Source organism: Temnothorax longispinosus, chromosome 8 (genome assembly GCF_030848805.1).
Source record: "Temnothorax longispinosus isolate EJ_2023e chromosome 8, Tlon_JGU_v1, whole genome shotgun sequence".
NCBI classification, from domain to species: domain Eukaryota; kingdom Metazoa; phylum Arthropoda; class Insecta; order Hymenoptera; family Formicidae; genus Temnothorax; species Temnothorax longispinosus.
In genome coordinates this window covers 3,714,023-3,728,792 of record NC_092365.1, presented here as the reverse complement: position 1 = coordinate 3,728,792, position 14,770 = coordinate 3,714,023, and the positions used below count along the sequence as shown (strand labels likewise).

Here is a 14,770-nt window from a genome sequence, read left to right as displayed (position 1 = left end):
AATTTTTCTAAAGGAGAACTTGTTAGACATCGTTGAAATAATTTTAACGTAATTGGAGGAGGTATAATTCGAGATACATATATCGAAATAGGCGGAATGCTCGATATCGAGTTTCTTAAAAAGTGTTGATATAAAAGTTCTCGAATTTCGTAGGTATAAATTGGTGTTGCGTTTCTTTATTTTTTTTTTTAGATTACAATAGCTATCAAATCGATTTTTTAAGTGCCATGTGATGTCTATATTTTTTTTATATTCTAAGGATTATATTAAATACTAAACTTCTTTTTTGCTATCCATATTTTTTTAAATTTTTTAAGTAAACTGGACAACACACGAAAAATATTGAAAATGAAATCGGTAGTCAATTTAAATATTCAAATATTTTCAAAAATAGTAATCATATCTAGGAACGAGTCTGGGTTGGAACGCTCACTACTCAAAGTTACATCGGAATAAAGTCCTGTGCTCAAGTTGTGTGTTCCTTGATTACTCGTCCCTGTGGAAATCCTTTCTGGCTGCCCTCAATCCTGACACCAAGCCCACTTAACCTCGGTTCAAAAGGGCTTTCCTTACAGGACTATCTAGGAATATTGCACGTATTTTTGTCCACATTATTTTAATTTCTACAAAATTATACAAAAGTATTGAATTATTATTATTACCTGGATAATATATTGGAGTATTACCAGATATTCAACTAAAATATTAATAGTTCTAATATATACATTATTAGAAATAGAATTTCTCATAAAATAAATACTAAAGTACGAGATTAATCAGCAAGAATAAGCAAGAATAAGCTAGAAAATAATCGCAAGCGCCGAATATATTAAACGGAGCGAGCGTGTCGAACCGAACGAACATTGCCTAACGATCACTCGGTATTTTTGATACAATCCGTTATATACCTACGCGTAACAAGATTAACTGTAATACGCACGTCCAACGATGCGCCGGGCATCGTGCGTCCCGCAACGATGCATGCCTCGCTCATCGGTTCGGTGCACATTCGTGTACGCGATTCATACTCGGATCTCTTAGCTTCTTGAGCGAACATCTACATTCCGCACTTATCGTACAGTCCCGATGTCTAAATTACGCAACCGCGAGTCCTAAGTGATGCTAATCAATTCGCGTGTTTTTGTTGCATTGGCAACAACATTTTCCAGGCAAGTCGAAGACGTCGGATTGATTTTTATCCGCGAATATATTATATGTTGGAAAGAGTATTTTTAAAAGCAAGGAACTTTCGAGTATAAGTAGCGCGATGATTCACTTTGGCGGATTTCCTCGATCGAACGAAGGATATTGACTCAACTTGATTGATCATACATAAATTGTAAGGTTATCGTGCAAGGAGTCGTACGCTTTTCTTTCCCGTGATCGCAACCCAGATTCCCTTATCGCGTTCTCTGATATCCACACAATCTACTATCTATTATACACGTTCCGCGAGTTCAGTTTCGTTGCATTATTGCGCGATATCAATTAATCACTCAGCAGTAACAAACGGTTTCCGGATTCCGCGGAAAATGCTTTGCTATGATATAACTGATGTCTAACACAGAAATTTTTTTATAAGGGTATCATATTAGTTCACACGAGCCTCTCGGAAGTCAAACTATTCGTCTGCACGTTTCGTAAATTTCTTAATTTTAACACTAGAGCATATAGCTTAACTTTATCAATCTTTACTATTTTTTTTATTTCACACAGTTGTTCAGTTCAGCTTTTGAGAGACTTGTATGGGAGAAATAAAATTACTTGGATAGAATACAAGCTATATTTATTGATAATATTAATATTACCTCTGGGGGACGAAATTAATGAGAAGAAAGAATACCCGATAAATTTACGAATTCTGTATGAAGTAACCTAACTCGCCTTGCTTTTGCTGTAAAATCAGATAATATACAGATTACTTATCAGCCAAAAGTTATCTACACATTTAGCGATGTAAACCTTCAGCAATGATCTTGACGCAGAGCGCATTCAGTAATAATTCTGACCACTTATCAGCTAAAAGTTATCTGCACATTTAGCGACGTAAACCTTTAGCAATGATCTTGACGCAGAGCGCATTCAATGATAATTCTGACATCACTCATAACAATGTTCTTAATTGACGTGATGACCATTCAGAAATAATATTCATTCGCCGTATAGCCGTATATAACACGATCGAAAGACGTAGAGAACACCGTGTGCATGGTGGTTTCCGCGTTGTAAGTGGCATCGGCCGCATACGTATCCGCCAGATGGTTTCACGTTTGTCGGTATGGTTCAGCGATTTTTTAACGGAAGGAAGTCGGCTGATCGCGCGTTTTTGTGCGGGTACCGAGCACCGAAATAAATTCAGTAATTCCGTCGAGATATTCTTATCTATATCTATCTCACTTTTACAATGTCATAATGATCCTGCAATTCGCGTTTTTGTAGGTATGTTCGTAACGTTAATGACGTAACTCCGCGTTACATTTCAATTGCTCGAAGTTCAGGTTTCAATATTTTCGCGAATTCTTCTCTGAATACAAAGGCGTTCGTATATTTTTATGTAAAATAGCATTGTCTTGTTCTTTACGTTTATTTTTGTTATCTATTTTTATCTCTCCTCGGAAACATTCCCATTTTTCCGTTATGTATTGTATCAAAGATAGGCGTATATATTGTATCTTATTGTTAACTGCAATTTTGACAATGATTTGTATCTTGCAAATCCTACAACATTTGCATATTCCTTCTATTGAGAGGGAACATGCAGAGTTCTAATAAACCCATTGAGATGTGAAATGCGCAGTATGCGCACTTTGTTAAACTTTTGTACGTAACATGAGGGTGAAAAGGATAAAAATAACGTTTGAAGAATCTTTTTTACCGCTACTTTGAATCACTGCGAATATCTATTTTCACAGCATTAACGTTAACGTTTTTTTAAATTATTGTTGTTTTATCTCCGTGTCCTACATTTATTTCAAATACGTCGATTAATCTTTGTTCAGAAAGATGAGATGGTACACGAGAGGATAACGTTGACAATGTAGTGTACATATAATTACAAAATTTGTAACGTAATTATAAGATTTCGACAATCAGAAACAATGGAATTTTTTTTAAATTATTCCAAGACCAGCTTGTCGCTTTACACGGATTGTTGTAAAGTATGTTGTGACTATTGGAATACATAATACAAATGGTACAATATAATACAGCGTGATACAGTATAATACAAATGAAATGAAAGGAAAATTATCTCGGTAAAACGATTCGTGACGACGAACTTTGATTTCCTCAAGCCTCCACAGTTCATTATACCGAGTAGCTGACTTCATCTCTTTCGTCGAGACGAGTGCAAGGCTGTCGATTCGATCACTCGTACACGGAGCACGCGTATACGCGCCTGTGTTTCAGATTGATAGTTCTTTGGCATACGGAGTAGCGGCGTGTAACGAAGGCGCTTAAGTAGGTTGCAGTTATTTATTCTCGTAACACCCGTATGACTGCCTTCTCTCGGTAATGGGACGACATTGTTGCTCGCTTCCGTCTCCGAAGCCGCGTTTCAAAATCCGTCCGTTTATTGTTGGCTTTGATAATTCCATCGCGCGTCTCCAACGTTAATCCTTCAATGTCGAATTCCCATGTCGCGTATTTAAAAAAAAAAGCGATTTTTAATAATGATCACGTATATACACGCAAGAGCAGCCAAAGTATGAGAGTATCGGCTCCATTCTCGTGCCTTTCGTAATCTCGTGCATGCCACGTATATTCTCGGGTATTCAACTTCATTTAGATGGAGGAGAGATTGATACTCGGCTTTAAACGATGCCAAAATAACTCTATTTCTCGTAGCAAGCTTGGAACGTCATTTCAACATTGTACATTGCTTCATTCAAGAGACTCGAAGGTATCGTGTAATACATACATACATATAAGGTATCGCGTACATATGCGTGCGCAGGCAACGGCTCTCGCGCGATTCTCTTATTGCCAGGGAAATACTAATGACACCCTATCCACCTAATTTTTGGAACGGAGGGGTACATTAGGCTAATTCATAACTAACGAGCGCGATTTCGCGTGATATTCCGCCCTCGTCAGGGTCACGTAACCATTGATCGCGCTGACATTAGGGGCGTAATAAACAGGAAACGATGTGGAACGTTTTAAATTGGCCCGACGTTCGCCGACTACCAGTCGAATCGGCAGCGGGAAGTGGCTCGTGGTGTCGCTTTAACGAATCGTCCGTTTCGTGTCTCGTCGTCCTCGTCGTCCTCGTCGTCCTCGTCGTATCCGATAGAGCAGACCCGCGAACTTTAGAGTATATGCTCTCGCACGCGGATTGCTCAATGTAGGCGGATCGATATTACACATGATGACTCACTACTCCTCGAATCTCGTTGCCTTGGATATGCAGATATAATGTATAAATTTTCTACAGCGCGACTTTGTCGGTGACGCTAATCGCGTCACGAAAATCTCCAGCCGCGGAGATTTGTTCTTTTTTTTATCTTCATTACTCCCGTCGTTCTACCTTATCTCTAAAGATATTATATCGGACAGTTTGTAACTGTCTGAGCAACAATAGATAATGGATCGAGTAATAATTTATTTAATGAAGTAGCTTTCTCGTAAGATTCGATACACCTTTGTGTGGTTTTGCTCGTCTTGTCTTATTATAAATTATTTTTATCGCGCCACTGGAATAAGTTGAAATTTATTTTATCATTTTATTAAACGAGAGCAGATCCGCGATCGGATCGAAGTAGCAAGCTCGCGAGAAGGCGCGACGAGAAAATTTGTCTTGTACGTTCAAAGTCCATCCGTTTCATCGCGACGCGACGTACTTATACCGTGGGTTCGTAACGTGGCCGGATTCTCGCCTGCCGACATGCAGCGCTCACCAATTACGACCGCGCGCAGCGCAACGCTACGTAATACGCACTAATTATTTTAACACCGTTACGTAATCGCGCCAGCCGGATGGTAGTTTTCGGTCGACGCTTCTCACCGCAAGAGAGAGAGAGAGAGATGCTTTTCGCTCTCCTCGAGCGTTGACCAACCGAACAGAAGAGAACGAGTAAACGATCGAATGAAGATTCCGCCTCAACTTCGCTTGTCGGTGTAATTAAGCACAAGACTGATCGATCAATCAATGCTTGTACCCCGATTTTCTTATTTTAACGTTTGTCGGTGGGCTCGAAAGCTCCTTAAACCGGATTCGGACCAAGCAAGCGCGAGTAAACATACGAATCACGAATGAACAACTTGCTTACGGGAAGCACTCGCGACACGCCGTTCGCACTCATTGAATCAAACTTATTCATTCGTGTTTATTCACGCTCGTTTGTTTGGTCTGGATAGAGCTTCATCTGCACCGAATTAACAATCCGCGATCTTGCTCCCATATTTACATACTCGCACTACGCGCAGTTTGTACAATTTTCTGTCTCTTTCTCCTTTCCCCCTCTTTTAAAAGAGAATCTCTTTAGATTTCAGATTGCTCCTTCCATGAGATAATTGTAGGTAATCCATTTAGACAAACTTGAAATATTTTTTTACCCTCGTGCTTTAAAACCTGTTTTTATTTTGTTAATAAATTAATAACATGCATAATAAGTAAATAATATCGCAAATTACACAGTGTACATGGTACATGTGTTCATCTATATTTTTATTTATATATTCCTCGATATATTCCGAGTTTTAACTTTTGCCTGTCGCGTTTCATAATAATAATCCTTATACTTTTATTAAATATTTTATTTGTTGAGAGAACTTATACTCTTTTTTCTCCTTTTTTTTCAGGACATTGCTTTCCGACTTCTTCATTGTCTCACGATAACCTGTTCCGAGTGACGTCCCGTCACGTGATAACCGTATCTTTTTCGTAGGATTTTTCATTTTGTCATTATCGCCAGTGTCATTGAGTTGGTTTATTGAACCTCTTTGCGAAATGAAACTACTATCTAGAATAGCACGAAGGTACCGTGTACATTATCGTTAGCATACGTTTTTTTTTTTACGTTTATATCTTTTGTCTTTATACCGTCTGCCTCCGATATTGGATAATCTTATATTTCAGCATTGCGCAACGAACAAAACTCCGAATCGTGCAAACAGCAATATCGAAAACAATTAATGATATAAATATAACACGCAATTTTTTTTCAATACATATCGCGTTTGAACAGATTGACGTTTATACATATATTCATCCGATATTCGTCAGAAAATTCCTGCCAAAATCTGTCGCGATAGTAATAGTCTCTTTCATGTCCATTTCTATCAATGCAGATTAACTTTAATCTCGGTTCAACTTACTTTTTATCTTTTTCCAGTTTTGAGAATTAGAAAAAGTTAAGTTAAATCGAGATTATAAAGTTAGTCTACATTGGTAAAAATGGATATCAGATTTCCGTGTTTGCTTGAAAATTGTCGAAAAGTGTCGCGCCGCATCGTTATGCAAATTGAGAACGATCTCTAGCATCGCTGCCGTCTATGTATTTATATTTATACATCCGACTTAGAAATCGGCTGGAAGGAAAGTCTCTCTCCTGCCAGCGCTAACGCGAAGAAACCTTGTCTCGCAGTCACGTTTCCGCACGTCCGTGCGCTAAACGCAACGCGCGATCGCATGACGAACATCGGTTCGATCGACCAGCCCCCGTTCATCCGATTTCTATACACGTGTCAGGGCGCACCATCGGTCATTTGTTGTCCGCATCGCCAGGCAATTCTGCCCGTGGCCGCTCTCCGTGAAAGTTGTGCTCTCCGTGCATCGTTCGTTCGCGCGGCATGTGGCACGCTCGTGCAATATGAAATCGTGACTTATGTTCGCGAGCATGCTAATTATCCGCGCAGCGCGCCACGGCGAATTTTTTACTCTTTCCGGCACGGGGACGTATGGCACGGGTCATTCCTTTCTTTATCGCAATCACGTCGCGTGGCAAAAGCACGCCTTCTGTTAGCTCGCATCGAGATAGATGGATAAACGAGTGACTAATTGTTCGATGAAGTATAGTCACCAGCGGCGAAGATAAAATTGTTCTTCCATGAATTTTTCGAGTTAATTTAACGTTAATTTTTTTGTAATAGAAATTTAATTAACGTTAAGTATTTTAAATAAATTATAGGCTTGCAATATTAAAATTAAGTGTAAAATTAAAATTCATAAAGAGTTAGGGAATAAGGAATAAGTCTCATTATTGTTTCTGGATTTTAGTTCATGAAAAATTATTTATTTTCAATTCGACAAAGTTTGGAAGAACATGAATAAATTCTTGATGATTTATTTGAGGCATGCTCGTGTGTTTCTACTGAATTGACTCATTTAGCTTTTTACGTCAAAGTATATTTCCAAGTGATTTGACTAGGTGTTACACCGTAAAGATAGGATTAACCCCTTCGTTGGCATTGACGCAAAAGTGCGTCAAATTTTTCCGTGCCCTGTGTGGCATTGACGCAAAAGTGCGTCAACCTTTTTTTCCTATAACTTGCTTCGATTTGGCATCCAAGTCTTACACGGGGGTTTTTGGGGTCGCTGATTACGAATCTGAATTCAAAATTTGCAAATTCAAAATGGCGGATCCAAAATGGCGGATGAAAATGCAAAAAATTACTTAATTGGGATGAAATTTGCCATTTTGAATTTTCGAATTTTAAATTCAGATTCGTAATCAGGGGCCCTCAAAAACCACAGGGTACAAATTTTTAGGATAAAAAATTTTCCTGCCATTTTTGGCACTTTTTGTCGAATTCTCTCTGCCAACGAAGGGGTTAAGATTCATCCAGGATTAACATGGATCTCGCGTGCACTCTTGACGCGCTGCTTAACTCAGTCGTTGGCATGTTGCCTATTTAATGCCGTCACACGTCGTTTCGAACTTGCAGCTAAAAAAGAAAATGTTTAACCAAATGGATGAAGTATAGCGCGTTCCTCGCTTCTTCCTTGTCTTTCTCCGCCACTTCGACAACATTATTTACTGCATGCCTTCTGAACATCAGGCGCGTGCGAGTTTGAGCGCGCTGCATTTCCTCAAGAATTAGCATAAATCGATTCGCTTTAATATTCCGCGAAGTTCTCTCTAATGCTCCGGGTTCTCCCGACTATTTTCAAGTACTATAGTTCTCCAAGATCGTTTTACTATAAATCGCGTTGAATGCTGGAGCGTGTGGCATAATAATTTCGACATCTCCGTCAAGCGAAGCGTGTCTAAAAGCGTTTGATCATATGCATTTCGAGATGATATGAATTCTAATATGATCGCGACCAATCTGTTGCATCGTTCGCAACCATATCTGAAAATAGAATTCCCGACGTTTCTAACGTCTTCTTCCTAGGAGGCCGTCGCGACGACCGTCATTCGTTACGTTATTTTTCGCCAGGGCAGAAAAAGAGATGCAACGGAAGAGACGGGAGGCGGCAGGGGGAGGGGGGTGGGAGGGGGTCGCGGTACGTCGACTCGGGATGAAACGGGGGGCTTGATTCATCGCGGAGGCCGCACACTCGGCTTCACGCAGCCGTAGAGCGAATCTCGTCCGTGTCCCGATCCTGGATTCGAGCGCGCACGAGCCAGCCAGACAAGCCAGTTGGTGCTATGCGTCTTCCGCGCGAAAGTCAAGGACGCGCGAACGAGGTTCCGTAGTTCTCCCCGACCTTCGCGAGCGCGCGTGCACAAGCAATCACAGTCGATCGTGTGATTCGCCGAGGTCAGTGCGCGGTGTTTTCGTTTGACGAGAAAAGAGAATCCCGCGATTGTCGGTCCCTCCGTAGAGACTTTCCTAAGTCTTAGAAATCTCGACCTTTCCCCCGCGTTTCGGTGCTTCGGTCTCTCGATTCTTTCCTCAGCGAGGCACTGGGCAATCTCGCGCGAAAATTCATATCTCTGCCGTTCACACTGCCGAGGGAATGAAAAGTTCGATAGTGTTGTTACAGTGGAATAGTGCGTGCTGTAGAAAATCCGGTCCAAAATATACGTCGCGGAAATAAGAATTAAACGAAGCCTGTGGCGAAGAAGTTTTCGAATAGAAAGTAAATTGATGCTAAATAGAAGACACGGAGAGAATGAATTTCAATGATCAGTGAATCACGTCCGCGTTGCATTTCAATGTTGCCTACTTGTCAAACTCCATTACATCACCGCATAAAGTGATTATCCATGCGTCACTTCGTGAATTTGCAAACTGCTATAAAGTGAAACGTGATTCTATGTATGTCGCGTGTTCTATTTACATAACTCTATTCACATAAATTTATTCAGAATTTTACAGTACGTAAATCTCATTTGAAATTCTTCGCCATTTGCTCCGATCGAAAACATACGTCGCACTTCAGTTCTCTTCTTCATATATTTCTTTGCGTCAATTAATACTATTATCATATAGTAAAACATTTCGATATCTCACTAATTTTGTCGATATTTTTTTTCACATTTTATGTATCGTCAAATATAAAGCAGAGCATAAACTCTCGTTTGCAGGTTCAGTGTGAGGCTTACGTGAAATCAGTCCTAACACGACGACATAAATTGCTCTCGATCTCTCCGTTAACGAAGTACGTGCCTAGTCAGTGTCCTAAATTGGTGATTCACCGCGTATACCGAGGGTTCGTAACACTCGGAATCGCATCTCGTTCCGCTCACCTTTCTCGGTTGTTCACGATCGAATAATTTCGGGATTCCTCGATCTCGTGATTCTCCCCCCCGTGAAAACCTTGAACACACCCGTTGTTTCCGGTGGTCAGTGTGAACGACACCGAAACGAGTAACAACTCAGAATGGTAGTCGCAATGGTCGCAAAATATGGACAGTCTGATCTAGGTATGTCTGATTGGTCAATTATAACAAGAAGATACTAGAATTGCTCACGTGCTTAAACCTTAAGGTCCAATTACTTTTCTGTATCTTGTAGAGATTTTTATCACATTTATTATACAACTAGAATTGCTCACGTGCTTAAACCTTAAGGTCCAATTACTTTTCTGTATCTTGTAGAGATTTTTATCACATTTATTACATATTTATTACATATATGCTTATATAAGTCATATAATCGTACAATCACATAAATCATGTAATCTCCTCCTAAGTTTTTAAAATTTCTTATTTAAAAACGTCTTGTTCACTCGCACGAAACAAACCACGTTCAGATTTATAACCAAGAAGGAGTCGGCAGTTACGCGATTAGCACACATGGTGTTAAGTCGAGTCGCATAATTATTGCGCAATGATATTTCGCGTACACATGTTGATAATAATGAGTGGTATACGATACAGCACGCGTAGAGATGCAATTTATCTCGGCCACGCGAAGGAAGCGAGAGATTTGTTCTAATGAATTGCACACCGCTAAACAAACTCGAGCGAACGACCTATAATTACGAACGAGTGTATTACGCTGTAAGGCTGTAACGAGCCTGGATGAAAACGTTGGATAAAATAGATCGGCCTTAATACTGTAATCGATTATTACTTCCGCTCGGCGAGATGTTAATATTGATGAAATGTATAAGAAACGTCAAAAATTTAAATTTATCGCCCATAATCCTCAACTAATGATCGAGATAGAATATAATCGTTTATGTGAATACCTATAGATAAAACAGTGCGGATCGAAACGCACTCTCGTTAGTCTCGATGTACAAATAATCTCTTTAGTAAAATTAATTATTCTTCACGGAAAGTTTTAATCGTCGATTATGATATCCTTTAGCCGTAGTTTTATCACGAAACTATAAATTAATCTTGTGCTCTATATATCTTATAATTATTTTACTATAATTACCCATGAGAATTAGGTTTATATACCTAGGTAGGAATCATTATTAAATTAATCGCACGTGTACAGAGAAAATTTTAGAATAATGGTTCAAGTACGATTCAAGTTTCGTAAGATCATGGTATAATATCCCCCTCATTCATTTATCATCTAATCATCTATACGTAGCAGTTCCACGATTCCGGAGCGTAGGATTGTAATTTCCGCGATAATTTTACCATTCGGAGCACGTTTGCCCAGTCTAGCGCGAGGCAGGTTGCTTTATTTGCAGTCGAGTGCCATAATTGCAAGGTACACACATACACACACGTACGGCGTCGCGCGCGTTCGTCGAAAAGTACACTAAAGTCTGCGGAGAGGCCGGCTAGAGTGCTATGCGTTCGCGCGCGGTTGAAAGTCCTCCACCATCGATCGTTCGAGAGAACTCGATCGTGTTGCGCGATACGTAATCGCTCGACGGCTGAAAAACTGCGGGAGAGAGAGAAAGAGAGAGACGACTCTCCCGTGGTACTCGAGATGGAACCGGCTTAATGGCATTCCGCCGGCCTGATGCCCCTGCAAGACCCCGCCTCACGCCGGACCGAAGGCACGGTGGATTGAAATTCGTCGCGGCGAATTCCGCAATCAGCTTGTCCGGCATCATCACCCGTCGAATCGCGTCATTAACCCCTTACGTCTTGTGGCGTCTCGCCTGCGGCACGAACCAGTTCGTTTAAAATCCCCGCGCGAGCGCGCGATTCTTCCGCGATAGTACAAAGTATTCGTATATTCCGCGGCGCAAAAAAATTGGCGCGGTGAAGAGATCACGTCGCAGCTAATGGAAAATCTCGGCTCGGAAATGATCTTGTAAAGAGGCGCGTGTTAATTGCACCCGGATGTCAAGGATGCATTTTGTTTCCAGAAAAGGCAATTTATTTATTTGATAAATAGGACAATCGTTTTTATATTGAAGATTTCATATCGGAGTTACATGTATTGTTCCTTAAATTTACCGTAACAATATTCAGATTAATGTCACATTTTTGCTCTTTCCGTGATTAACAAACCTGGCACTGACCGCATTACGGTGTATTTATAGTGAGAAAGCCGCAACGCGAAATATCATCCCGGCCAACGTCTTCTAATTAAGCGTGCGCTATTCTCGGCGATGTCGGTGATTAGCCACAGGGATTCTTAATTATATTGGGCGTATAGAGTAAATTGGAAAACGCTAGTCCTCGTAGATTACCTAACTTCACGCTTTTCACAATGGAACATTGTTCAGACCGCTTATCAGTAGTTTCCTCAACGAAAGATTGTGTTTCCCAAATCTCGGCGCTAGAAGAGTCTCACGCATCTACGTGAGAAATTTAAATAAATCTCGAAATAAATAGAAATGAGAATTTTACGACAAAGAAATCAATGCTTTTTAATAATATTCAGATAATTAACTTCATATTTTATTGTATACTTATATGTTTATATAAGATGTATAGATATGAAATATAAAAAACATAAAATTGAAAAATAATCATGTAAAATATTGCATTTTTATCTTAAAATAGGTAGACGAATTCCGGTACAAACAAATTTTGTAATCAAGTTTTGTAAAAGTATTATTTATTGTTTGTAATAGAATGTTTCTTGATTATTTGTGTTAATTTTTTATCGCTATGTGAAACATGAACGAAATTATAATATACATTTTGTTTTGTCACGAGTCGAACGTCGTGCCAACGCAAAGGCATAATCCATGGCCTAGGTCAATATGCATTTGATATATAGGCTGAATGCGAACAATAATGCTTGTTCTCGCTCCTTTCTCTTTCCGGCCACGTGTACGAAAGGGGAGATCTGTAGTGCATTTGCATTGTGCACACCCGTGTTCGCGCGATTACTGCCATTGTTTTCGGTTGCTTTTCACAGGCTATTGGGAAAAGCACAGCTGACTTTTCCTTTCAACATTCGTTATAATTAAAAAAATAATTCGCTATTTATATGTTATTATTTGTCTTTTGCCAGTTACAATGAAGCCGTTTATGTGCTAAAAATACAGCGATAAGTCGCAAAACGGTCCAATTATGTTCGCGTAAATTGCAATTGGAAATTGCAATAGTAATAACTGATATTGGCATCATTATTATTAATATCTTATATTTAACTACGATAAAATTATTATGGCATAATAATACATTAAAATATTTCATATTTAAATTACTTTTGCCAATGTTCTTGTACGAGCACGTCGCGAAATGCACATATTCTTCTTGAAAATCTTGATTTTTTGCGTAATGCGGAGTGGAAACATTACTTGCTGATGATTAAAACACTTCGGAGAAGCTACGCATGGATATTGCTGTGGTATTTCGTGTTCCCGGTCATGGGGCAAAAGGTTGAATTGAAGCATTTAAGTCTTCCTCTCGTCGATAGTCGCCTAAGTTACATCAGGACTTTCTACTCCCGCGACTGGCACGGCAATAATTAACGTGCTTGAAATATCCATGAAAGAATCCAAATAGAATTCTTTTTAAATTTGAAATATTTGAAAAGAACGGGAATCCCATTCATTTTATAATCATCGAGCCCCTTTCAGAGAATCTTTATTCCATTTCAAGTTTTAATAATACGTCCGTGCTGGTGGAAAGGCATTCCCCAGTCGCTTTGATTTATTAATGTCTCGAGAGGAAGATGTTCGCGGAAGCCGCCGAGCGCGAAGCACGAGTCTAAAAGCGTGCCGCATTTAGCGCGATTTTTCAGCGTAATGAGTGTAACATAACCGTTAAATGCTGAGTATTCATGACGGATGCAAAATGTAGGGTATACAGCGAGACGACTTGCCGGGGAGCTTGAATGTTTTCTTCTATCTCTACCCGCGGATCTACCGGCGAAGCCTAGCATGAAACGAAGTTCCGCGAGCGAGCGCGCGAGACCGCGCCGCGAATTCTGCTTAGCAGCAGCTTGCGTGCTCACGCGATATATTATAGCGCGCATAACGAAGTAGGAGGAACGAAGAGTCGCGATAATCGTCGGCTTTGTGGTGAACTTCGGAATTTATCTTCCGCCGTGCGGCGAGGCCGCGCGCAGATATCACAGATCGATATCTCACCGACCATCAATTTGCAGCGAAGGCATTAATCGCGGGAGTTTTCGCGGCGACCTTTCGCTACTAGCATACGCTTCCTGCAATAATCGTTGTTAATTAACCTTAAGGTCAAAAAACTTAAAAGGGAGGAGAAAAAACACGTGTAATAACATGGAAATTATTAGGAAACGTTTTTGCAATATTTGCGCAGTATTTAAATTAATGTATATTTTTTTCTGTTTCAGGTAAGTCGATGCAAGTGATATTTTCGAGGCAGAGTACCACACTTTCATTCGTCATTGTTATGTGAGTTTATGGTTTTTTGTAACTATAACATTGCTTTCTATCGTAATACTTGCAGAAACAGCGCGGTAGTTTCGATTAATTAACACGTCGATTGAACGACCTGCGCGAGTTATGCGAATTAATTAAAGCGAAACTCTCTTGATATGCGACCGGTTCGAGCGATTAAGATAACGTCGAGAGAATTGCGATAGAGAATCGTAATGTATAGATAGAGAATCGTAATATAAGAATTTGACACGTTTCTATATGGAAGATCCGTACAAAATCGAACGTTCAACGAGATTTATCGCCGATTCTTCTCACAACTTAATTATTATCGTCGGAAGAGTGAACGTCAATATGATCATCGTCGATGTAACTATTATTCGAAATAAGAAAAAAAATTCAAAGTAGGCTCCAAACAAGTGCATGCATGCCGCTGAAACGCGTTGCGGGGAAAAATGCAAATTGCATAGTTGCAGCAACCACGCGTGTCTATTTTTACGCTGAGTTATTTAGCATTCAATGCTCAATGAATAGATGTCTGATTCATCGGTGTAAGAAGCATGCGGCGGCGAGAAGCGGGGTTAAAAAGTAGCGGCGACGGGCATACCCGCTTAGGCTCTCTCGCATTCAGGCCTCCGACACGCG

The 14,770-nt window shown here is 40.0% G+C and overlaps 1 protein-coding gene across 13 annotated transcripts in view; it reads left to right on the top strand.

Annotated features, from left to right (window-relative positions):
- Positions 1–14,770, top strand: part of LOC139818089 (uncharacterized) — a 151,146-nt gene that overhangs the window by 1,663 nt on the left and 134,713 nt on the right. For 4 of the 13 annotated variants that reach the window (XM_071786565.1, XM_071786562.1, XM_071786553.1 and 1 more), the window contains exon 1: positions 9,477–9,815. The exons of 7 other annotated variants lie outside the window; for them this stretch is intronic. In XM_071786565.1, the coding sequence (XP_071642666.1) occupies positions 9,773–9,815 (43 nt within the window). In that variant the 5' untranslated portion in view covers positions 9,477–9,772. Of the gene's footprint in view, positions 1–8,523; positions 9,029–9,476; positions 9,816–14,770 lie in introns of those variants that run through there. 2 more of the 13 variants (XM_071786547.1, XM_071786546.1) reach the window with 2 other exon arrangements.